We start from the raw sequence: 26,262 nt of genomic DNA, 5'->3' as shown, positions 1-26,262 counted from the left end.
AAATCCAAAGAGCAGCAAAAAACTCCTGCATTGTGTTATGGAGAAAGGCAAAGTAGGTTTCTTTGGAGGTAAGAGTGTCATCAATGCTGGTGGAGCCTAAGAAACAACGTTTGATGGATTGACATGGCATTCTTTTCAGTTGACAATCAATAAGGTTCACACTTTTACTCAAAATGGCATGAAACCCTTTTTTGGCTAATGTCATTATCTCCTCTGTATTTCGTTCAATGTACTCATCAACATTTCCTGTCCCAGAATGTGTCACCTTCAACATGTGCTGACCGACACAATGGTGGAATATGTGCACATAGAGCTCAGTCACCGTACTTGGAGTGCTCACAGAGGAGCTTTTCTGTTGTAACTTCATGCGGCCTTCACTCAACATGTAGCACATGACTATGAATGCGTACTGCGGGACATGACAGAGACTGAAGACATGCACTGGCCTTCAAGTGTAGTCTTGAAATATTCAGAAATTGATTTTTCACCAAACCCACGAACTTCCACCCTACAGTCTGCCCAGTCTGGTAGCTCCCGTTCTTCTAAAGAAGGTCGACAAGTAACGATGACCTTTGCTTTTTCCAGCTCATATTTATTTAGTATTCCATAAATAACTCTTTCAATCTTCTCATCCTGACATGTTGGCTGGATTTCATCAAAGCTATCAAATATGAGGAGCACATTGGCATTTCCATTTACGATATCAGTATAAAGATCGTCTTCAATCATTCTCTCTGGTTTACAGTAACTGAACAGTAAGGACCTCAGATCTTCAGAGTCTCTAACATGGCGCGCACTTCCTGCATCGAAATAAAAGACATAGAGTGTGTCCTCAATGCTCTCGGCCCACAGATTCAGTAACTGGAGGACACAGAAGGTTTTCCCAATTCCAGGCTTCCCCACCAGTAGGATCTTCTTTTCTTTCATGGTCAGCAGGTCCTCAATGTTAATTGGCTTGTCTTCTTTAGGTATGTACCTTTTACATTTCTTTTTACGTGACTTTTTGTATTTGTTTTCAGGGTAAACGTCAGACACGTCATTCACCAGAACAAGTGGTGTGTATTTAAACTGAAGCTCCTTCACGTATTTGGCTAACAGCTTTCTGCTGTTTTTCCATTTGGATTCCACAATTTCTCTCGCTGCTAACTTGAGTTGTGCTCTGTAAGGTCCTGAACCTAAAAATGAAAAACACCAAAGTTAGTTTAACTGTTAGGGACGATACTTGACAAGCCTCGTTTTCCAGTGACTTCATCTTTGAGACTATCCAGGCTCACCTAAAGGGCAGTTAAGGACCTCGTTCTTGATCAACTCACGTCACACACAGGCTCCATGAGGACACTTAAAATGGAAAGCCGAGTTTACTGTAATTGTTTGAACTAATGGAGAAATGCCTGAAAATGCTAACTTCACAAAGAACAAACTCCAAATGGAAGCAGCGACATTCACAAGTTTCACTAAAGTCGTGTCCAGTGTTGTGGTTTATAAAGAATTTGGACAACTTTTTATCACTTTTTGCCTAAACTTCTTCATGTTTGAATTGAAATCTGTGTTCAGCTCTTACAACTTACAGCTCCAAAGAGCAGAATCTACCACAAACATCAGCCATTGTTGTCATCTTTGTTATACCATATTACTTGGCACTCAGTGGCCAAACATCAAATGGTCACTCAGGCCAGCTGTGCCTTCAAGGAGGTGTCTACTCAGTGGCCACTTTGAAGTTGGTGCCAAAGTCAAGAGAGGCCAGGATTAGGTGACAAACCTGACCACCAGAACACAAGGCAGTCTGCCTACTGGACAATGATGAGAGTGGAAGATGCCATTATTCATCTGCTGCACAAGGCTGGACAAAGCTTGCAGCACTGTGAGGATGATGTTCTTTGATTTCTCCAGTGCCTTCAATACCATCCAGGCATCCCTGGTAAGAGATACGGTGGATTAGCCTGTTGTCACACATGTGCTCTTAAGAAGCAGCCAGGTAGCCCACAGGTGAGTGATATTACAAGGAACGAAGGGTTGATTGAATGTAATAATGCTGCTCTCTCTCTATCAACAGAGTCAAAGAAGAAAAATCATAACTCACACGCAATACTTCCTGTACCACAAAATGGCCACTTTCAAGCAATCCCATCTGTGAATTCCATCGGCGGCGTCACTTCCAGGTCTCCTGAGATGATGTCACTTCTGACTTCCACTTATGACATCATTTTCTGGCCCTCCATGATGACATCACTTCTGGTTCTGTCATAATGACGTCACTTCCAGCCTGCCATAGTGACGTCACTTCTGATGCTATTTCCTCTCTATCATTTCCTGACACCATTTTCTATATAAACTGTCAAATGCTTTGGTTTTTTGATCCACTTTTCACTATTTTTACATTGTGTCTGGTGGACACTATACGGGGTCATTCCCCAAACCTTCTTGAAGTGTTTCCTGAGTCTTTTTGTCTTATTACACTCTGGAGTCCTGTGCTATGGACTATCCTCTTGAGTAGACTGCAGTTTGTGAGGCTCGGGGACTGTGAGAGAAATAATGGAGCACCACAAGAAACAGGTCTGTCTGCTTTTCCCTTCATTCTGTACACGCCAGACTACAAATATAACAGCAGATCATGCCACTTGCAGAAACTCTCAGATGATTCCACATTTATGGGGGTTATTAATGAGGGGGATGAGACAGAGGAGAGGAGTCAGGGGAAGAACTTTGAGAATTGTCTGTAACTCAGAATCATCAAAACCATAGATTTTCGCTGCACCAACCAGCCTTTACACCTGGTCACTATTCAGGGAGTGAACCAGAGATGACACACTGCTACAAGTAATTGGAGGTCCTCATTAGGGAGAGTCTGCACTTGCTATTGTAACACATTGCGATGGAGCGGTTTGTGGGTTAAACAACTTGCAAGGCAGTTCAGGAGCAATTGAAGCTACAGAACTGCCATATGATTATGATAAAGAAGATGGCTGAAATTGGACCAGATTCTGGGGGCCGAGTTAATGGTGTTACAATTGTGAAACCAATTGTTTATGGAAATGTTGCACAAAATTTTGGAAACAAGAGAGAAGAAGATGGACACACTCATCAGTGGACTGTGTATGTGAAGCCATACAGAAATGAGGATATGTCTGCATATGTAAAAAAAATTCAATTCAAACTACATGAAAGTTATGGAAATCCACTAAGAGTTGTCACAAATCCACCATATGAGATAACAGAAACAGGCTGGGGTAAATTTGAAATTATCATTAAAATCTTTTTCATTGATCCAAATAAAAGGCCTTTCACCTTTTACCATCTACTGAAACTTTTCCAGTCTGATTCTAGCACTATGCCCAAGAAAATAGTGGTTTCTGAATTTTATGATGAAATGATATTCCAAGACCCCACAGCAATGATGCAGCAGCTGTTAACAACTTTACAGCAGTTAACACTGGGAGCCTATAAACATGAAACGGAATTTTCTGAACTAGAAATGAGAACAAGGGAGAAGTTGGAAGCTGCCAAGAAGAAGACCAGCTTTGAAATAACAGAGCTAAAAGAGAGACTAAAAGCAAGCTGAGAAACAATTAATTTTTAAAAAGTGAAATCCGGAAATTGGAGGATGATGACCAAAACAAAGAGACCTGAGTCAAACTTTTGAAAACACAAAGAAAGGGCAGAGAAGACTTTCTTTTTAGGAGACTGTGATCCTTTATTGTGGTAGTGAGAGGCTTCACATTTTACTACAAGTCTGAGATGGCCAACGTGGTGTGCTGGGCCAGTAACATCACATCAAGAAAAGACCACCAAATCAACAGGCTATTTAAAAAGACAGTTATGGGATACACTATGGACCCCCTGGAGTTATTCACAAAGGAGAGAATGAAGACAAACTGAGTGCTGTTATGAACAATGCTGCCCAGCCCCTCTATGACACATCAACAATGAGGACTTTCAGCCAACAAATCATTCAGCAGAAGTGGGTCACAAAACACTTAAGGGAGGGGCTCCTTTATGTCACATCGCGACAAGTCGTGCCAGGGAACAAAGGCGGGGTACTAACCTCTCTCTCTCTCTTCCTATAGAAAGGATGAAGCGCCGCCACCATAATCCATCCCAGACAAACAGAACACCAACACTTCCGGGTTCCTTTCTCTCCTCTGGTCCCCCATTGATGACGTCCACTACCCATCATCCACCGCGCTTTCCCAGCATTCTACATCACTAATTTCCGGTTCGACTCTTTAAAATGTCCATCCACCCATCCATGTTTGTCTGATGTTTTCTTTGGAAAAGTTTGACTGTGCTTTTTTTGTTACAGTATACAGGGCCAAAAACCCCAAACCTTGATGCTTTGTGTTTGTTTGTCTGTGTCTATAGTTAGGATGTAACGGGTTGGATAATGGATGGATGGAGGAGCAGCTGAAAGAAGAAGAAGACGAAGAAGAAGAAGTCATAGTAATCACCATCGTCATTAGTTTTCTATTATACCACTACATAAAGGTGTTCCAGCTTATCCAACAAACATGCACTACAGGGAAGTTAAAGAAAGCAATTATTATGACAGGGAGGTTGTATTTGACTAATATACAGGAATGATAAGAGGTGACAAAAGCAGATGATCAGAGCAATACAAAACTAAACACAACTCATTTACAATACTAGTATAGCTAGTTACCTAGCTAGTAAAGTGGTTTAGGGTCAAGGTTAGGGTTAGGGTTAGGGTACTAGAAGAGTCATCTAGCTTCTAGTATAGCTAGTAAATTAGTTTACACGAGGGAGCACTCTCTTTTGTTACTTGAGACAACACACAGTGTTAAACATCTTATTCATTTGGAGCTGAAGAGGCCATACTGTGGTCATTGAGCAGGTGCTAAACTAAAGCTAGAAGATGGAGGCACAAGACTTTTTTTTCCATTGATTCTCACAGGGAATGTTAACTCTTTGCTTAACAAATGTGAAGAGCTGGAGGTACTTGTGAAGAACCATCAGGTGTTTCAGGAGTGCAGTCTGATGTTTCTAGTGGAGACTTGGCTGACAGGTAACATCCCTGACTCCTGTGTGGATCAACACGGCTTCACTACGAGTGGACAGAGGCGCAAGAGCGAGTGGAAATGAAAGAGATGGAGGACTGGCAGAGTTTGTGAACAATAGATGGTGTAACCCTGGACACATAACTGTGAAGAAGAAGATTTGCTGTTGGAATATTGCACTCTTGGCGGTCCGTCTTAGACCTTATTATGTACCGAGGGAACTTTCTCACATCGTCACCACTGTTGTATACATTCTGCTCAGAGTGACATTTGAAGTCACTCATGAGACTGTTGTGAGATTGCACACCCAACACCCTGATACTTTTGTTGTTATATCAGGGAAATTCAATCATGTCGACATTTCCTCTCACTTGACTGGTTTTATATAATATGTTGAATGCCCCACAAGGGAAAATAAAAAACTGGATTGCCAACATCAAAGAGGCCTACAGTGCTTCTGCATTACCATCACTTGGTACATCAGACCACAATCTGCTTTATCTGAAGCCTGTGTAATTAGGCAGCCTGAAAGTATTCAGTCATTCGGGAACTGGACACTCAAGGCCAGAGAGTCTCTGAGAAGCTGCTCTGAATGTACTGCTGGAGTCACAGGAGAATGGAACAGACACGGACATTGACAGGGCGGCTGTCTGCACATCAGACCACATATATTTCTGCACGTATATTGTTATACCAGCAAAATCTGTTCACTGCATTCCCAACGATAAACCTTAGATTACCAGTAAAATGAAGAAACTCCTCAACCAAAAATGAAGGCTTTCAGGGCTGATGAGAGGGAGAAGCTTAAGTTGGTTTATTATGACCTGAAGAGAAACTTAAAGCAGGCAAAAATGGACTATAAAGGAAAACTGGAGATGAGGCTTCAACACAATGACATCAAAGATGTGTGGAGAGAAATGAAAATCATGATGAGCTATTTAGAGAAGAGGTGCCAGGCAACAGCAGGTGATGAGACATAAAGTCTGGCACTGGCTCAGTGTTACCGAATGGGTCACCTGTTCCCTCACCCAACTTTGCTGAGGCAGTCTTTTCTCCTCCACATTGCTACAACATCTGCTACATTGGGTTCCACTTCCCTGCTCTTCACAGCAGATGAGGTGAGGGCAGAGTGGAGGAGGTACACTCTGGAAAGGCAACTGATCCAGATGGTGTGTGTCCACGACTGTTGAAGGAGTGTGCAGATCAACTTGAAAGGCCTCGAAAGATATTGTTCAAGCTGAGTCTTCAAGGTGGGAAGGTCCCAGCTCTTTGGAAAACACCAATGTTGGTTGGCCGATTGAGATAAATCACATTACATATCATGAAGATACTGGAGCAGCTGCTTCTGCGTCACCTCAGACCACAACTCCAGTATGCCTTGGATCCCCTGCAGTTTGCATACCAGGAGCACACTGGTGTTGAGGATGCAGTCCTCTACATGTTACGCCAGAATCTCTCCATTTTTGGATGAACCAGGTGGTTGTGAGGATGATGGTTTTCTGATTTTTTGAGTGCATTCAACACCATACAACCCTTCCATTCTTAAAGATAAACTGGAGAGGATTTTGGATTCCAAATTCACCTACTGAATTCTTAACTACCTGACTGGATGACAGCCTTTTGTCAAACTGGAGATGTGTGTCTCTATGATGGTAGTGAGCAACGTTAGGGCCCTACAAAGTCCTGACCCCAATCTTGTTCACAGCAGACTTTAAATATAAGTCAGGCTTTTGCTACATTCAGAAGTACTCTGAGGATACAACTATTGTAGCGTGTATAAGGAATATGCAGGAAGGGGAATACAGTGGATCTGATTGGAGCTTTCAGTGACTGGAGCAATAAGAGCTGCCTGGTCCTGAATACAACAAAGGTCAAGGAGATGCTAAGCATCTAAGCTCTACCTTTAGATTGTTAACATCTAAGGATAGGACATTAAGGTGGTGCAGACATATAAATATCTAGGCGTGAACATAGATGTCCTCTACAGGACGGGGCAGAGCAGGCTCTTTTTCTTCAGATGGCTCAGATCATTCAGCATATGTAGTGAAATGCTGTCTTTGTTCTATCAGTCAGTTGTTTCCAGTGTCCTCTTTTTGATGCCATTTTTAGGGTGGCAGTATGACAGATAAGAACACTAAGAAGCTGGTCAAGCTGGTGAAGAAGGCTGGCTCTGTGCTGGGCAGGACTGGGGACTCACTGGGAATTGTGGAGAAAAGGTGTATGGGGAAGGTGGTACAGGGTATCCTTGATGATAGCAGACACCCTCTCCATAACATTCTGGTGGGTCAAAGAAGTAAACGCAGCAGTTGACTTTTCTCACTACACTGTAGAACACAACACTTTAGAAGATCATTTTTTCTTCTTCTTCTTCTTCTTCTTCTTCCAGGTGTTCCGGTTAGGGGTCGCCACAGTGGATCATCTTCTTTCATATATTTCTGTCCTCGTCATCTTGTTCTGTTACACTCCTCACCTGCATGTCCTCTCTCACCACATCCATAAACCTTCTCTTAGGTCTTCCTCTTTTCCTCCTTCCTGGCAGCTCTATCCTTAGCACCCTTCTCCCAATATACCCAGCATCTCTCCTCGTAATGTCCAAACCAACGCCATCTCACCTCTCTGACTTTGTCTCCCAACCTTCCAACCTGTGCTGACCCTTTAATGTCCTCATTTCTACTCCTGTCCATCCTCATCACACCAAGTGCAAATCTTACCATCTTTCTCTCTGCTACCTCCAGCTCTGTCTCTTGCTTTCTGGTCAGCCCCTCCGTCTCCAACCCATATAACACAGCTGGTCTCACTACCATCCTGTAGACCTTCCCTGTCACTCTTGCTGATACCCGTCTGTCACAAATCACTCCTGACACTCTTCTCCACCCACTCCACCCTGCCTGCACTCTCTTCTCTTTTTCACTTCTCTTCCACAATCTCTGTTACTCTGTACTGTTGATCCCAAGTATTTAAACTCATCCATCTTCGCCAACCTACTGCTGTGAAATTTTACAATGCTACTGTCAATACAAGTCATCCGTGACCTATGGCCTCATGTATAAATAGTGTGTATGCTCACAAAAACACACTCACTTTGAGATGTATAAAAACGAAACTTTGTGTAAAGCCACACACATTTTCACAGCAGGGTCCTCCCTTGCATATGTTTGCAAACTGGTGGCACTTGGCATCAAAGCAGTGCTACTCTTTCTGTGGTCTGCTTTATATTTTTTGATTCACATCCATAACGTGATCTTTATCAAATACACCAAAATTAATTGCATATCATTTACAAATTTAATTCACTTGATTGTAATCATTCTGTAACAGTATCATGGTGCACAGAATGCCCAAAGTATTACAACTACCATAGCTGCTTTAGCGTTGTTAAAAGACATCGCAAATGGGAGAATTAGAAAGGAGCGCATATTTATAGATTGTGATGACTGGCTTCTAAGTCGATTTCAGTTTCCCTGAGCTCTCCTCTTGGCACAGTGTGCTGAACTGGCGCCAGCTTTACAAAGGCAGACTTTCAGGACGTGTGCTCCACCTGCTCCTCTGCAAGTTCTGTCTATTCTCAGGTTTACAGGAGCTTTTCAACGTGAACTTCCTGACTGATCGGGTATTTCTCAGTCATCACTGAGTCGAGCTATGCCAGCTGTATAGGATTATATTATCTGTTTGTCCTCCAGATAGATAACATTTCCTTACAGCGTGGTTGAACTGGAAAACAGCAATTCGCAGCAACGTTGAGTTTTAAAAAAGTAATCAGAGCAGTCAGCAATTGGCGCTATACAGTAAAACTTAGATTAACCGTCAGAGCAAAAAATAAATAAATTGTGCACTACAACCGCCACACAATACACTATAATCGAGCTCTGCACATTGGAACACCTCTCCCTTCTGCTGGCACGTAGCGTTCTTCTCCAGCACCACATGTCATGTCGCATTTTGATATCACAGTGTCAGTTACTTACTTTCAGCTTTAATAGTGTTTTGTAGCTTTTCTCTTTTGTTATAATTAAACTGCTATTTATTTTTATTGCCAATAAACATGTGTGTGGTGTCAGAATTGTCACAAAAAATTTAAATATATGTTCATGAAATGGCAAAAGCGCTTCAAGTATTGCGTCAGTTTAGGGAGAAGGAAGAACAACAGTGAATGATATAAAGCGTGATGCCAACAAAATGGAAACCACTGATGGTGATGTTATTCTGTATCCATTTTAATGTTCTTCTGTGTTGTCATTTTCTTTTTAAATTCTTTTATATTATGTTTTGCTTATACATTATGACGTGCAGGCAGCTTGTGAAGTGCTGTGTGAACATTAGAACATTAGAACACTCAAGACGAGAACAGGCCATTCAGCCCAACAAAGCTTGCCAGTCCTGTCCACTTGTTTCCTCCAAGAAAACATCAAGTCGAGTTTTGAAAGTCCCTAACGTCTTACTGTCTACCACACTACTTGGTCGCTTATTCCAAGTGTCTATCGTTCTTTGTGTAAAGAAAAACTTCCTAATGTTTGTGCGAAATTTACCCTTAACAAGTTTCCAACTGTGTCCCCGTGTTCTTGATGAATTCATTTTAAAATACAAGTCTCGATCCACTGGACTAATTCCCTTCATAATTTTAAACACTTCAATTATGTCACCTCTTAATCTTCTTTTGCTTAAACTGTAAAGGCTCAGCTCTTTTAATCTTTCCTCATAACTCAACCACTGTAGCCCTGGAATCAGCCTAGTCGCTCTTCTCTGGACCTTTTCTAGTGCTGCTATGTCCTTTTTGTAGCCTGGAGACCAAAACTGCACACAGGACTCCAGATGAGGCCTCACCAGTGTGTTATAAAGGTTGAGCATAACCTCCTTGGACTTGTACTCCACAGATCAAGGCGCTATATAACCTGACATTCTGTTAGCCATCTTAATGACTTCTGAACACTGTTGGGAAGTTGATAGCTTAGAGTCCACTACGACTTCTAAATCCTTCTCATAAGGTGGACTCTCGATTTTCCGACCGCCCATTGTGTATTCAAACCTAATATTTTTACTTCCTATGTGTAATTCTTGACATTGACTGACATTAAATTTCATCTGCCACAAATCTGCCCAAGCCTGTATGCTGTCCAAGTCCTTCTGTGATGATATAACGGATTGCAAATTATCTGCTAATCCACATATTTTGGTATCATCTGCAAACTTAACCAGCTTGTTACTTATATTCCTATCAATCTAATATCCTATCCTTCGGAATCTCTCCAGTGCACAGTGACTTCCTAAAAATATATGTCAGTGGTTTAAATCTGTACTCGCTAGCCTCCTTAAGAACTCAAGGATAAATCTTATCTGGTCCTGGTGATTTGTTTGATTTCATCTTATTTAATCTCAGCAGCACTTCTCCCTCTATAATTTCCTGAGGTTATCCACTTGCTCACTTGTAAACACCTCAGAAAAATGTAAGTTTAGGGCATCTGCTATTTCATTGTCTGTATCTTTTACTTCCCCTTTACTATTCCTGATGAAACTTCACCTCCTCCTTAACTGTTCTTTTACTACTAAAATACTTTCGCCTTATCTGCTATATTCCTCTCCAACTGTCTGTTAGCCTCTCTGATATCCTTCTTAATGGTTGCTCTCATGTTCTCATACGCTCTATGGTTCACTTTGCAGTCATTAGTCTTATGTACCTTATACAGTACATACCAGTAACATTGTACTGCATGATGACGTGCAGTGAATACATTTGACTCATAGTTTTTCTCCTCTTTCTCTGTATGTTTATCATTCGTTTGCTCAGAGGTTGATGCGCTTGCAGTTTTCTGAGCAGCTCTCCTTTTCTCCACCCTAGTGTTCCTCTTCTTCTCTTCTTCTGTTGGCATCTTTTCACGTTAAAACTGATTAAGTCAGTGTTTGTGTTACAATTACTTAGTACATTTTCCTTAATTTTTCTTTTAAGCTGGCACTTAAATCTTCAATCTGCCTCAAGAATGATTTAAGATATGAAGAGGTAGAGGAAGTGAGGGCGAGGGTGGTAGGGATGAGAACGACGCCCGTACGAATGCGTTGACTGTCACCCTGCTGGCTTCTGGCGAGAGTTGATTCTACAATAAAATAAAATAAAAATACATTTTGGAGGTCAATCACCACCCCGAACGTGGATAGTCACATAGTATATGTTGACCAAATTTCAAGTCAATCGGTCCTGACATCAGTTTGTAAGCGACAGGTAATCTAAAATCCTGGACAGACAAATGGACTGCCAAAGTAGCTTATTGTATAAGAAGATTATATTGTGGAGAACAGCCTCGACACAGACAGGCAGACACTGATGGTTCCAACACCAACACGTGTTTATTCATTATATACAATATTTACACTTGCCATTCACAACCCAGTGCTCCTGCACCACACACCCACAGTCCGGGCCTCTCACTGTCCAGCCTTCCTTAAACCGCCTCCACTCCTCTCCTCCGAGCTCTGTCCTCGTCCACCCGACTCCAGCTGACGTGCTCCAGGTGCCTCCTGATGAGCTTCACTCCGGGTGTCCCTGGTAATCTGACATCCAGGGCTTCTCAGGCATTTGGGACCACGGGCCCCTAAAGGGTTGAGCTTCCATGCTCCATTCCATGCTGCCCTCTCATGGTCTGGAGGAGGCATAATCCTTTTCCTGGTCCTTCCTGTCAGAGGTTGGGACTAAGGCCCTATTGGGTAAGAGAAGAAACAGATAACAGAATAGTTACTTTAAAAATGATATACTTTAAATTAGGTTAGAGAATAGTTGCATTTATTTACAAAAAAAATGTATATTAACAAAATATAATATAGTACGATTAAAATTTATGTAATATTATACAACTATTACACAACTCAGAGGTACTGGAGTTTTCTATGTTTTACTTTTAGTCTTCGTTTCGTAACAAACGGTGTCCTGTCTTATACTCCGTTATCTGGGTTACAGAGCACATCTTCAAAATAATAAAGGACAATCAGTTGATCTCCTACCACTCACGTTCTGTCTTTTTCCATATCGTAAACACTCCTGCTTGTTGTCTCCTGACTTCCTACTCCTTTCACCTCACCTTCCTTTTTCTCCTCACTTCTCTTGTCACTCATGTCCGCCCCTCACAGAACAGAAGCCCCCTAACCCACTGCCATCACTTACCCAGCATTCCGCCCTTTCTGCTCCCAATTTGCAAAATAAGCTTTGCAAATGATAAAAGTCTGTTGAGAGTTGTTGGTTTGTTCTGTGGTGTGAGATTTAAATAATAAAAATACATTTTGCTCTTAAAAACTTGGGTTTTGGGTTGCCGCTAAGGAACCGTGTGGGAATTTTTAAAGCTTTTTTCCCTTTAGAAGGGTTTTTTTTTGCTTTTTGTTTTGCCTGCACAAGAGCAAAAGTAGCTGGGAGTTTGGAGGTGTGCTTGGACAAGTTATTTGTACTTGTACCTGTTCTTGTTATCTGTATTTGAATTAGCATCAAGGAGGCAGGGTAGAAAGCAGCAGTAACTGATATCGGCATTTGTAAATAAATAACCGCGTCGTCGTAACAGCGAGTCCTTAGTTTAAAAGAAAAGAAAAAAGGCCGCGGAAGGTGGAAAAAAAAAAAAGGTGGAAACTCAGTAGTGTGCAGGTCAGCAGCCTGCGTTAAGACGTCGATCAGGAACAAGGGGCTGTAGGAGAAAATAAGGTAGTAAAGTTTTATTTATTTGTTTATTTTAGATTAAACAGTCCTTAGCGGTCCAGAGGCAGAACAGTTAAGTGGGCGACAGCGTATTGGTTCATTAATACAAACAGTGCGAGTGAAGAGCTTATAAGTAAGAAGAGAGCAAAGTTAGGAGAAGAGACAGAGAAAAGTAAAGTTAACCTCATAGAAAGGCAAATAGCAGGCAGCTGAGAGGGAGAACAGTACAGGAGCTTAAGGGGAAAAGGTGTAAAATATCTGTAGCAGATCTTAGTGTTACCATTTAAGTTAAGGAGCAGCTGAAAGAAGAAGAAATTTTAAGAAAAAAAAAGTTAAGGCAGCTTAGTAATCCCAAATCAAATTTTAATAATGAGGCCAGTGCAATGCAAGTCCTGTTGGATGTTGGACTTTTTAGATGATGGTTTGGAAGAGCCAGTTGTCTATGAGGGCTACATCTGCAAGAGATGCCAGCTGATCCAGCACCTCGAGCTCAGGGTCGCTGAACTGGAGGAGGAGTTGGCTGACCTGCGTTGTAATAGAGAATTGGTGGACTTGGTCCAGGTGTCCTTTGGAGAGATAGTGTGCACCACTAAGGTGGCGCAGGAGGAGAGACCAGACAGGTAGGAATAGGTGGGTCACGGTCACAAGGTGTAAGGTAAAGGGTGCACACTGTCCGGGGGCATCAACCCCAGAATTAGAAGTGTCTAACCGTTATCATGTCCTTGTGGAGCTGGACGGTGACTCTGATAATTCTGAGGTGTTAAGCAGGGTTGAGGAGCAGCAAAGGGCCACCTCAAAACCAGTTCCCAAAAAGAGAGAGGTAGTGATAGTTGGGGACTCAATCATTAGTGGGATTGAAGCAGGTGTGCTCCAGAGAGAGAGAGTCTCGCACGGTGTGTTGCCTTCCGGGAGCTCAGGTGGGAGACCTCCCTGGAAGGTTAGATAGGCCAGAGCGGGGGTGGATCCAGTTGTCATTGTCCACGTTGGAACAAATGACATACATAAGGGTAGTCTGTCAGTTCTGCGATCCAAATTCAAAGAGTTAGGTACCAAGCTGAGGAGCAGAACTGACAAGGTAGTCTTCTCCGAAGTTCTGCCTGTGCCACACCCAGTCCAGGTAAGATTGAGGAGATTAGAAGGCTTAACGCGTGGCTCAAATCTTGGTGCAGGGTAGAAGGGTATAGGTTTATGGGGCATTGGGACTCCTTTTGGAACAGATGGGACGGGTTACATCTGAACTGGAGGGGCACCAATGTATTGGGGAGGCGTATGTGTAGGCTAGTCGAGGATTGAGGGGGCAGGGAGTTTAGGACAGGCCAGGTTTAGATCTATACATGGAAGAACAAACAATGGTGTAGAAATAAAAATGCATAGTAATGTAAATTTTAAGCAAACACGTAAATGTAGAAGGATTAACACATTAAAAATAGCTTGCCTTAATGCTAGAAGTATCAAAAATAAGGTAAGTGAGTTGGAGTTGTATGTAGCAGAGCATAATTATGATATTATAGCAATAACGGAAACCTGGCTAAATAACAAAGATGGGGATGAGTGTAACATAGAGGGATACACATTTTTAGGAAGGATAGACAGAACAGAAAAGGAGGTGGGGTTGCTGTTTATGCCAAACGGGATCTAAATGTAAGTCATCTTCAGTTGGATGATGAGCCCCATCTTAGTGAGGACATGTGGCTTCGCCTGGAAAATATTAGGGAAAAAGGTCTTATTTTAGGAGTGTGTTATAGACCACCCAATTCAGACAGTAATTTCAACACACATCTTTTAGTAATATCAAAAAGGCAAGTTTACAGGGGATATTATAGTCATGGGGGACTTTAATTATCCAAATATTAACTGGGATAACCTTGCAGATGGAGGAGCACAAGAGCAGAAGTTTTTAGAAGTAATCAGCGACTGTTTTTAACACAGCATGTTAAAGCAGCCAACAGGGTGAAGCCTGTCTGGATTTAGTATTCTGTAATAATCAGGAATTATTAATTGTTAAGTTGAACTTTGGTAAGGCTAATTTTGAGCAGATGTGACAAAGTCTAAGTAGGATAGACTGGGATAAGACAGTCGAGGAGCAGTGGAACAGGTTTAAAAATGTAATGCAGGACAGATACAGACCTAGATTTGGAATTAATAGGAAACAAAAAAAAATCCACGGTGGATTAATAAAGAAATAATAAAAAGAAGTTTCAAAGGAAAAAACTGCTTTACTGTATATATATATTATAAAAAAAATCTTGTAAGGCGAAGAGACATGATTTTCTCTGAGACACTTTAACATCCTGCAAGACAAGGCAGTAAGACAAAAGGACAGCTGCTGTACAGGCTTTTAAATGTTCGAAGCACTGCGGGACAGGCAGATCATACAGCACAGCAGCAAAGGGAGCTTCAGCAAGCCACCAGCTGATCGAGCAAAGATCAGGTAAAAAAAAAATGTACTTGATTCCCATTGTATCACTGTTCAAGAGGGGGTTTTGGAGGAGTGACCGCATCTCTTTGGCATGCGTTCAGCCCCCCTCATCACAACGTAGGCAAACACACAGACAGGAATTGGCTGGCGCGTAGCACACCTTGGGTTTGGTAGGGGTCGGCTGAGCAAAGCAAGCAGGAAGAAAAGCCCCCTAGTATGTATATACTGTATATTGTGATAAAGGCACTATATGGTGCCTGATCCGGCACAGACTGACGCAGAGGCACGTGTAAAAAATCACACAGACTTTATTAGTTCTTCAGCTGGAGGGCATGTCTTCACCGTAATCCCTCCAGCCACAACACAGTCCCAAGCACTATTACTCCCCAGTAAAGCACAAGCACTTTCATCTCCTTGGCACCACCACTCCTCCACAGCAACCTTGTCCTCCTTCACCCGACTCTGGGCGATGAGTGGTGGTCGCTGGCTCCTTTTATAGGTCACCTGGAAGTGCTCCAGGTGTTTGATCCCAAAGATCCGGCGGCACATCCAGGTATGACGAATCTGTTGCCCACAGGGCTCAGTATATATATATATATATATATATATATATATATATATATATATATATATATATATATATATATATATATATATATATATATATATATATATATATATACTGTGGCAGGTGGCTGGGACGCCCCTGCACACTGTATTCAGGGGGAGCAGCCCTGGACAGTGCAATACCTCCCCCTGGGCGCTAGATGGTCGCCCCTCTGGGTTGGAGCAGTGCCTCGGTTTCCCACAGGGTTCCATGGGAATAGGAGTTAGGTGCAGCCCTGTTGGATCCCACAGACACCGCCAGGGGGTGCTGTCTTTGGGACTCCTAAGTAGTTTGTTTATTCAGTGGGCTTCTCCTAAAGTGATGTTACCGGCCCTCACAACATATATTTTTTATTTAAAATTAGACACGACTGCCAATAGAAAGGTGGATGAGTGGTAATCGATTGAAGATGAGAGAAGGTGCTGCCCAAAATTAAAATAGAAGGACTTTGGACAAGTGGCTCTTACGTTCTGTCATGACAGGGAGGAAGATGTGTGTCAAAGGGGGGATTGACGGACTGCCTGATCCACGTTTATATGTGGTTGATAGAAACTGTGCTGGGCTCCCACTGCTGTATGCTGAGAACAAACATCTGACACAAATACACAGACGACATCTGTCAACATCTAAAACATCAGAGCACAGTCTGACCTTACAACACAGCAAGAAATTGGTGACACAGAAACAAGTGATGAAGAGCAGGAGATGAAGGAGATCTGCACAGACCACCGGTGAGTTAATTCCCTCAGAAGGTTGTTGTTTGCAGCAGAGAGCATCACTACAGCCACCTGGTTGTGGACTGGAAACCTTTTGTCATTTTAATAAAAGAAGCGAGTCACTAAATGAACACCAAATGAAATCAGTCGTGGAAGAATGAAAAGAAGTTCAGGTTAAACGATGAGCAGATTAAAATAATTTAAACAAACTGGTAACAAGTCAGAGGCAGACTGGCCAGACTGGGAATAAATTTAAAAGATTAAAAGGAGAGCCTGATGAGTGCCATTGTCTGAGGTATACGTCAGTGTCATACCCTAAACCACATTGTGTTAGGAAAATAAATAAATAAATACATAAATAAATAAATAAATAAATACATAAATAAATAAATAAAAGTGGTGGCTCTGTGGCTAAGGAACTGCGCTGGTATCTGGACAGTTGCTGGTTCAAATCCTGTTACTGGCAGAACTGGTCCTACTTTGTTGAGTTCTTGAGCAGGACTCTTAACCTGGAAATTGCTCCAGAGGTGTTGTACTATGGCTGAGCCTGCACTCTGACACCCAAAGGTCATGTGTAAAGACAATTTTCCCTCAGAGATTAACAAAGTATATCAAATCAAAATCAAAAACTCAAGTCTATAGGAAAAAGACACAGTTGGCAGAAATCCGACTCTCCTCACATACGTAAATTATTTTGCCCGGATTGCCCAGGTGACATCCTGCCATTTCAAACCCACCAGCCCTCTCATGGCCGTGAGACTCCCTGACTGACATATTTAAACCAAACAGAGGAAGTGACGAAACACAACTTACCATCAAAGTTAAAACAGTCAATCCAGTCGTGTGCTCCGCCATCAAGGCTCCATTTTCTTTTTGTATCCAGTAGATTCAGAAACACCTCACAGGCTGCGTTGCCTTTTTTTACTATCATACTCAAAACTTTTCTGTTCTTCTCAAATCTCTCGTTACATGAATCAATGTCGCTGATTTCATTTTCATCCAGGACCCTTGTGGTTCTCAGTCCCGGTAACAGCAGATGTACATGGTTAAGGCCCACTACGGCTTTGTCCCAGTTGTTCTGGATGAAGTCTCTAGCGCCTTGTTGTGTACTGGCCATACTGGTGGATGGCCAATGTGAGACCTGAAAGAAAACACAAACAGAAGCCTTGAGATAAGGACTGAGTTAACACAGCACAATGCGTAACTTTACGGGTTTTCTGTTTCAGGTCTTGGATTTCATTTTTTACTTACAGATGAACTGCAAATCAGTGGCGGTTGTGGAACGGGACCCGGACCCAGACAGACAGACAACGGTTTCGCACCCAACACACTCATTTTATTTACAGTAATATTTACTGTTTTTGTCAGTGCACAACCCAGTGCCTCCAGCACCGATCCCACAAAGTCCAGGCCTCACAGTCACCGATGCCTTCCTTCTGGCCACTCCCACTCCTCTCTCCATCTCCATCCACTTCCACCCGATTCTCGCTACTGAATGAAGGGAGGCGGTCCCTTAAATACCAGCCCAGATGAGCTCCAGCTGCTTCCTGGCAATTCCCTGCGGACACACCCCCGTGTGGCGGAAGTGCTGGCTGCACAGCCCTCCTGGTGTCCCCAGTCTTCTTCCCCCCAGCACTTCCTGGTGTGGCGGAAGTGCTGATGTCCAGGGTTCTTCAGGCCGCCTGGCGGTGGCAACGGGCCCCTACAGGGTTGGGCTTTCAAGCCCTCTACCTGTGGCCCCCAACACAACCAGGGCGGTTGCCCCCTCGGGGTCTGTAGGAAGCACAAGCCCTCCTCTGGTCCTCCTGGGCATCCCGGCTGGGCTCCTCCCCCAGCCGCATGCACCCCCAGCAAGGCCTGCCTGATTGATCTTAATATTGAAGTTCCTATTGACATTTTCTATTTGGTTACTGATGACCTCAAACGTTCCCAAAATGAGATAACTGAATACTTTTACACCCAAATACTTACTGGAAACATTTCAATCTAAAAATCGGAAGTGTGTTTCTGCATTGGCTACGCACACTCATCTATAAGAAGATACAGAGGAGATAATGTCTACAGATGTTATGTGGACTCCAGAAAAACTAAAAAACTCAGTGAAGCTGAGCATGAACTCAGCAGACAAGTCATGAAGTCTCAGGTTTGGTGTTTGTGATGAAGTAAAAGAGCTCAAAAACAGGCCCACCATTAACATTTCAACAATAGCTGGGCCACCCGTTTACTCCAAGTCACGGTCATCATGAGCAGAGCCATCTCAATATAAACCAAACTTGGACTGGGGGGTCACTCTGCCACAGGGCTGACGCACACTCAGGCCAACTTGGAACTGTCAGTCAGCTGAACTTGCACATCTTTAGGGATCTGGGAGGAAAACTGGAAGAACTGGAGGAGAACTCAGGCAGACACGGGGAGAAAATGGCCGATTTCACAAACACAATGACAAGGCATGGGACTTCATCTCGAAGTGCAGAATCCATCAGGACTCACCAGTGTGCCACATTTAAATCAAGACAAACAGAAATAAAACACAAATTTGATTATCTTATTTAGATAAACAGTTTAAACTCGTTTATAATGACCCATTTTAACACTCAGGGTTTGTAACATTTGTTGTCACAATGGCGTCAGTTAGTGCAGCGCACAGCGGCCGTTTAACAACAGGCACACACGAGTGACTCAAAGGAATTTGAAAATCAAATATCACACAACAGTGGAACTTTAATTTCTAAATCTCTGTGTGCTGTTGACATGATTTAATTAGATGGTCTTCTCATTTGCTTTTTAATTTTAATTTGCTTTTAACATTTTAGACCTCCATGAGTTAGAAAATATCATTTTTGGAATTAAGTCTTTGTGTGTGCTTTCACTTCGGTCAACCAAATTCTGCATACAAGTACTGGGTACAAAATATAGATTTCTATCAATTTTTGAGCTATTTCCATTAACCAGAAGTGGTAGTTTTGTATTCATGTAGCTGCAGAGTCCAATTTATTCAACTTTACTTTTATAATAATTGTTCAATATACTGTATTATTAATTTGATTTGTTTGAGATGGTTCTTTAATGTACAATCCTTGTCTTGCGGTTTACTCCTCAAATATACTTCCCCATATCTGAGCATACGAGAAAGTCGAGGGGAGACCATTCATGATTCTTTACTGTTGTTGTTTGTCTGAATCCCCTTTATGAAAACCCCGATTTCGCTGAAGTATTACCTTGAATTATTATTCTCAACATTTTCTGCTACAAATTTGTATTGCTGTTTTTATTGGGCCCACCATTGTTGTCGACAGCAGTTATGCCCACAACTAACTATGATGACCGACCCTGCAGCTTTACACAGTACAGTACAGTGCTGGATCACTGAAGACCACACTAATAAAGAAGGTATAAGGAGGTGATGCCTTCAGTCGGACTTTGGACTCTAAACTGTCCGTATGTGAACAGCTCTTTGACGTGTTTCTGACTCGGCCTTGTTAATGGCCGTCACTTTGAGCTCCACAAAGAGTGCAGACGCTTCCTCTGCGCAGCCTTCAAGGTCCGCTCTTTAAAGCAAACACAACTGAGCCCACCTCAGTGAAATCAAACTCCACATTTGGCTGACAGCTTTCATTGCAGTCCTTCTGTCATCCATCACAACGTCTCCTGTGCTGTGGATCGCTTTTCACCGCCGTCGTCTCATAATTTTAATTACTGGACTGATGGACACTCCATTGACACCGAAATCCCAAGGAGCTCCTCAAACATTGCGTTTACCCTGTGGCTCTAAACTTCTCTGTTTTGTTGTCCATGTCACTGTGTGTCCCTGTCATTTAGCGTTGCTGTTAACTCATTCAGTACCACACCATTAGCGCCATCTACCTTATGCTTCAAAGAGACAAAATGTGTGGCCACTGCAGAGGTTTTGAAAGACCAGCTCATAAATTTTATTTTGAAATGGAGACTCACAGAAATTCATTTCATTGCCATTGTAGACTTCCCTCATGTGTGGTGACAGCCACTTGTTCTCAAACTTGTTTCAGTTTGATTTTCTTACCATAATGCATTAAACTGGCACTGATGAACACAACTGGATTTCCTTGTTTGTAAGCTAAAGCGTGCAGGAGTTTAAGTAACAGACGTGAGTCCCAATATCCCATTCTATAATTCCAGTCCTGATCTGTGTATTGTCAGCCATTTTCAAATTGTCTAGTTTTCCCTTTTTCAATATCAATGATGTTTGCCACTTCACCTGGACACGTCAGCGTTGGTTCAGATGACGGCAGTGGCAGGGTGAAGACTATTTAAAAAGTATGGCGCGCTGTTCAGAGTTTGGCCCTTACTGTGGCTGAACTTCCCAAGTTATGCGCTGCATCCCCACCACTCAGAACTGTTGGCCTGAAAATAAATGGATGGATAAAAACCGTCACTTTATGACACGTTAATAACTTAATGAAGGCTCACTGCAGGCTGAACGTTTGCAGGCCTGAAGCAGGAGACTGACATGGTTTTTCAGAGGTGCGTGGAGTCCAAGTGTCCTCTATAAAGCTTCCATTTTTTGTGTCCTTAACATGTACTTGTGCCTCGATGTCACAGCAACTGCTTGTTATGCTCATTTCATGAAGAATTCAGCAGGGCTTCGATGTGTTTCTCACGTTTCTTTGGTATGAAGTTTAAGTTATAAGGCCTGTACTAAAAAAGAAAATCCAAATAAAATGTCAACCCAAAATACAACTTCCTAAATTAAAACTCTAGACTCCTCAGTCCATCCATTATATTTCAATAACGAGACTCAAAAGGGTTACAAAAAACACAAGAAATGGAGAAAGTGCTGTGCTGTCAAAGTCCATTGAAGCTGATATGACACCTTGGACCACTGAAGGGTGGAGAGGACGAGTCGGACAGTTGATGTAACTGTAGATATTTCAGAGTTATTGATTTGTCAAAATGATAATTAATATTTAGAATCATCAGCAGGAATTGACACAAATGAAACAGGACTGAGTCTGGGACATTAAATGTTAAAACCGCTGGCCATTGGGACCTGAGAACAATTATGATGAGGACAGGCCATTGAGCCCAACAAGCTCACCGATCCCATTCACCTCATTCCTCCAAAAATAATAACATATAATAATAATAATAATAATAATAATAATAATAATAATAATAATAATAATAATAATAATAATAATAATATAATAAATGTATATAGCGCCTTTGTCATGCTCAGAATGACATCCAGTCCAGTGTTGCAGGCCCTCCAAGTAGTTTGATGGTCACTTAGTCCGAATCTCTTTGTGTTGAGATGAATGTTCTACCTTTTGTATGAATTTTGCCCTTAGGTGTCCGGCTGTATCATTATAATCCCATCAACTCTTCATCTCCATTCACTTCGGCTCCTTCAGTCCTTCCTCCTCGCTAACTCTGGACAGCCCTGAATCAGCCCAGTCAGTCATCTGTGGACTTTCTCTGGTGCTGCTGTGTCTTATTTTATAATCCGGAGACCAAAACCAAACACAACACTCCAGATGAGGCCTCACTAGTGTATTATACATGTGTACACACACACACACACACACACACACACACCGTGTATCACACTAAAACAACAAGTAAACGGTTTGTCACTCTGTCCGTATCACTCTGTACTCATCCAAGCTGTTACTTTTAAAATGACTTTACATGCCAGTCCTTGACGCCATTTCTGCTTACCACTTGGCACAAACAGACCTGACATTTTGTTCACTTGATTGCGTTTCTGAGCTGCTTTTCACACATCTTCTCCCATTTTCTGTTGCTGTCGCTCCACAGATGTTCAGTTTTTGTTTGTTTTATTGTTGTTGCTTTCTCTTGTATTTTACGTCTAGAATAAGTGAAGTTCGTGCACACACTTTCAAGGAGCTTCTTCCAGTGCTGGGCCACAAGGTGAGGACAAGGCCTTGGCTGGCAGCTCCGGGTGCAGGGCAGGAAGCAGCAGTGGACAGGACCCCTCAGAGCTGGTCACACACACCACACACACACACTTTTGGGTCACAAGAACATGAGACTTGTTCACGGTTTAATCTGCACCCCTCGACACACCACAGAAGGGACAGACCGTGCCATGTAATATTTCTGTTCCTTCCAACCTCCCCTAAGGCCGCTCTTTGATTGTATTTCCTATTAGTAACCGCACTTCTTCATGACTTCTTCAAGGTTGTGGTGGTGAAGCAAACCTGAGTAGAAAACGGATTAAAACTATTGAATGGTTCTGTAGATCCCCTTTGTAGCGGAGAGAGATGAGGGCATATCATACCGTGATCAATCCAGTAGCTGAAACGGCTTTTGTTTATTCAACATTTTCTTACAACGACATGAACAGCCTGATGCAGTGACGTGAGATCAGGGGGATCCTCACATGAAACCCTGAGAAGCACCAGCACTCAGTATGCTAAGAAACACTGCGATATACTCGGAGTTGAAACTGAAAGAGCAACGCTCAGAAAACAAAGAAATGGAGAATGTGCAGAGGGTTAGGGTGCAGGTATGGTCACTGAAGCCACGACACCTGAACTGTGAAACTGAACACCGCGACACTTCAGAGTCTCACTATGGGCAGCACTTACAAATCAAGCACATCATCGAATCCTTCATTCTCAAGGATGTGACCTCCACATTCCCTATCATTACAATTCTGGAACTTTTCTACAACTTTCTCAACCTTAAATTTTTATTTTTTTGAAGAAGACAATGATATTTCTTTGGTACAAACATCAAGTCTTATTGCACATCAATCAAATAACCGCCATGCACTCTGACAGCAGCTTGTACATAATGATATGTCAATACATGAAGACGAGCTGCCACACATTCACTACGAGGTGACTTGGTGGTTGGTGGGCAGCTTGGCTAGGATATTGGAGGAGAGTGGGGAGGCAGGAAATGCAGTCACTTCTGTCCTCTCTGGACTAGCATTGGGGCTTGTTCTGTCCAGGAGCGGTCACTTGTCACCTCGACTCCCTGCCAGGACCTTTGTGCACCTGACTAATGCCACAGAGGAGGCAGACAGTGTTATGGTTCTATCAGAAGTCAATAGTGACCTCCTTTGTTTAATCGACATTCACGGTCAGTCAGTTTATTGTTCTTACACCAGCCCACTAGATGTTTAACTGTAAGCCGTCTTGTCATCGTCACCGATGAGGCCCATCACTGTTGTGTTGTCCTCAGACTTAATGGTGAGGTTTATGGTGTACCTGGCACATCATTCATGGGTCATTAGGGTGACGAGTACTGGAGGCTGGACACAACCTTGGGAGATCCCAGCACTCAGAAGTATGGCATTTGATGGATTCTGTCCAACTCTCACTAACTGGGGTCTGTCTGTCTGTCTGGAGGTCAAATATCCAGTGGCAGAGGGGGGTTTCCAATGAGTCTAGAAGTGAAAAGAAGCAATCAAGAGTGTGGAACTGTTCTACCTCATTATCGGACAACACAGTAACACTGTCCTATGCTGCTCTCCTCCGGTTAACACTCCAGGCTGCTGACGACACATTCCCTAAATCCTCTTCTGCACTGTCGCTCCACTCACACATCCCCTCAACTCCATGATGATTCTCGCTGCTCTTAAGTCTTGTGATTTCAAAAATAATGATGAATAAATAGAAATCTTTTAAGATGTCTCACAACCAAAATCTCCCACCCTAATTGTTAATCAGTGGTCTCTTAAACTGTTTTCATAAGGATTTTTAACACAACAACAAATGACATCTTTAGGACAAGACAATTAAACATTTTATTGTAGAAATGTATCATCTGTACTAAAGGGCCCGTTTATTGCAGCATTTTAATGACCACATGATTATCTTAAAAGCAAAATGAATACACACCGCACTCGTGGGCTTTTTGTGTTTAGTGCGATAAAGCGACTGAAACGCTTCAATGTGTGTCGAGCTCACGGCTGCTATGATATCTGTGAACCACCAGATGTCGCTGTTTAAGGAGCTCTGATGTCTTTATCCTGCACAATCAGAAAGAAACTTCACAAAATGTAAAAGCGCCGCGCTAAACTCGGCAGGTCGTCTCCTTGTCGTAAATGTTGTTGTTTTTATTATTCCTACCATTTAAGAATAAAAGGCGAGCCCAGTGCCGATCTACTATTAGAACGAAAGACAAAGAGAACTTTCTGAGCCCTTTTGTTAAACGCGATGCTGCTTTTCGTCACACAGTTTGCGTGATGTCTTTATGATGATGATGACCACGTATGATTGTACAAAAAAAATCATACAAACGCGTCATGAAGTCACGAATTACCTGTCTGTCTGCACGACCCCCTAATCCAGAGGTCCCCCCACCTCCTCTGCCCAGACGATGCCCGACTGGTGCAGTGAGGTGCCCATAATGTGCCACCAATTTTTATCATAAATGCCCAGAGTCTTAAATAAGGAGCAGCTTCAAAATGACCCGGAAATCTTCAGGTTTTATTTGTCATTTGCCAGACGTGATTTTGTTTTTATTCTGAATTTCATTATTCATTAACAGACTCGCACTGATGCGTCATTATTAATCTGAGAGAGACGAGGCACACAGTTATAAGTGGGATAAAACAAATGAAACGCCACCACCCAGAAAAGGTGGAAAAATGATCCGAGTGATCGACAACTTAATAACCGATGCCACCTTTACAGGACGCCCTCGGCTCATCCAAAAAGTTGTGACTTAAAGTTAAACTTGAGGGCGGCGTGGACGGCGAGTAACGGGACCCACAGGGTGGCCTTAAACGGGTCACTTCATCCGCCTGTGCTCAGATTATAAAGTATATATATATATATATATATATATATATATATATATATATATATATATATATATATATATATATATATATATATATATATATATATGTATGTAAAGAGATAAAATGAAGAAGTTTGCATTAATGATGACGGTAATTGTGTAGAGGCCCCAAAACTGTACTCGGTGAAAGGCGCTATACTGACATTCACTGAACTGAACTGCGCTAAAGTGGCGGACGTCAGGCTCACTTTGCTGTGTCGTTTATGTCTCACCTGCTGTCTAGAATGACATCAATGGCGGATGAGCCGCCGCACTTTGTATTTGAATTAAACCCGCAATTTTAATTTCTGTACTTTTTTCCCATCGTGATTGACATTCGCCCCTCGTCTTTGTTTTATTCGTTTTACTTCTTTAATAATCCGCTCAGATCTTCGCAGTCCTGCGTGTCGACTCGTCGGTTCACTAAATGCACAAATTTAGTAGTTTTGTGTTTTCTGAAGTTTACGGAAGTAGAAAGAGTGGCTTACCTGCAGCGGCCGAGTTTAAGTGCAGTTATGTCGCCGAAGTTTAAATCTCACGAATACGCTGACGATGAGAGGACCTCCATAAACGACCTAAAAGACGGCGATTGATGTTTTTCTGTCTCCGGCTGAAGGGCCCTCGCCCTCATGAAAGTGAGCCCCGCTGACTGACTGACTCGCTTTCTATTTCGCAGGAAACAAACGTCGATCAGGAGGACGCCTCCACTCGCCAGCTGTGTGTCTTTGTCATTTAGTTAGTAGGACCGCCAATATCGGCCGAGTCCGTTAAGCAGGACCTGCCGACTGAATGACCGGCGCCGTCTCATTTGAACTTTACGGGCCGGGGGTCTCCGACAGCACCGAATAGAAAGTGAAAAGAGAACGAGCGGCGCTTTTCATGAGACCCTGCTAATACGTGGCTATCACCTTTTCACTGCCCAATTATGAACGTAAAAACAGAGGAATTGCAATGGGCTCTCACACGGAGTCAATGGGCTTTACTGGGACAGAGAGTCAGATCACCAAGGGATGCTGGCAAAGAGGACATTTAAACTTTTATTAAGA

General features: G+C 42.6%; 2 protein-coding genes across 2 annotated transcripts; one reads left to right on the top strand and one right to left on the bottom strand.

Annotated features, from left to right (window-relative positions):
• Window positions 1–396: 396 nt before the first annotated feature.
• Window positions 397–25,864, bottom strand: LOC120517437 (nucleotide-binding oligomerization domain-containing protein 2-like). The gene is made up of 3 exons (XM_039739772.1): window positions 25,705–25,864; window positions 17,234–17,561; window positions 397–1,175 (listed from the first exon to the last, which is right to left on the bottom strand). The coding sequence occupies exons 2-3, from the start codon at window positions 17,535–17,537 to the stop codon at window positions 397–399; spliced, it is 1,083 nt and encodes a 360-aa protein (XP_039595706.1). The 5' UTR covers window positions 17,538–17,561; window positions 25,705–25,864.
• Window positions 2,948–3,559, top strand: LOC120517587 (YEATS domain-containing protein 4-like). The gene is made up of 2 exons (XM_039739994.1): window positions 2,948–3,123; window positions 3,277–3,559. The coding sequence occupies exons 1-2, from the start codon at window positions 2,948–2,950 to the stop codon at window positions 3,557–3,559; spliced, it is 459 nt and encodes a 152-aa protein (XP_039595928.1).
• Window positions 25,865–26,262: the final 398 nt, after the last annotated feature.

Source organism: Polypterus senegalus, chromosome 1 (genome assembly GCF_016835505.1).
Source record: "Polypterus senegalus isolate Bchr_013 chromosome 1, ASM1683550v1, whole genome shotgun sequence".
Classification (NCBI taxonomy): Eukaryota; Metazoa; Chordata; class Cladistia; order Polypteriformes; family Polypteridae; genus Polypterus; species Polypterus senegalus.
This window is presented reverse-complemented; position numbering and strand designations above follow the sequence as displayed.

What these genes read in the sequence shown, in the direction of transcription:
- LOC120517587 (XM_039739994.1), top strand. Translation starts at nt 2,948, where the DNA reads ATGATAAAGAAGATGGCTGAAATTGGACCAGATTCTGGGGGCCGAGTT. An exon ending in CCATACAGAAATGAGGATAT is followed by an intron (nt 3,124 to 3,276) that starts GTCTGCATATGT and finishes TCCAAATAAAAG; the next exon opens with GCCTTTCACCTTTTACCATC.
- LOC120517437 (XM_039739772.1), bottom strand. Translation starts at nt 17,537, where the DNA reads ATGGCCAGTACACAACAAGGCGCTAGAGACTTCATCCAGAACAACTGG. An exon ending in TGACTGTTTTAACTTTGATG is followed by an intron (nt 1,176 to 17,233) that starts GTAAGTTGTGTT and finishes TTTCATTTTTAG; the next exon opens with GTTCAGGACCTTACAGAGCA.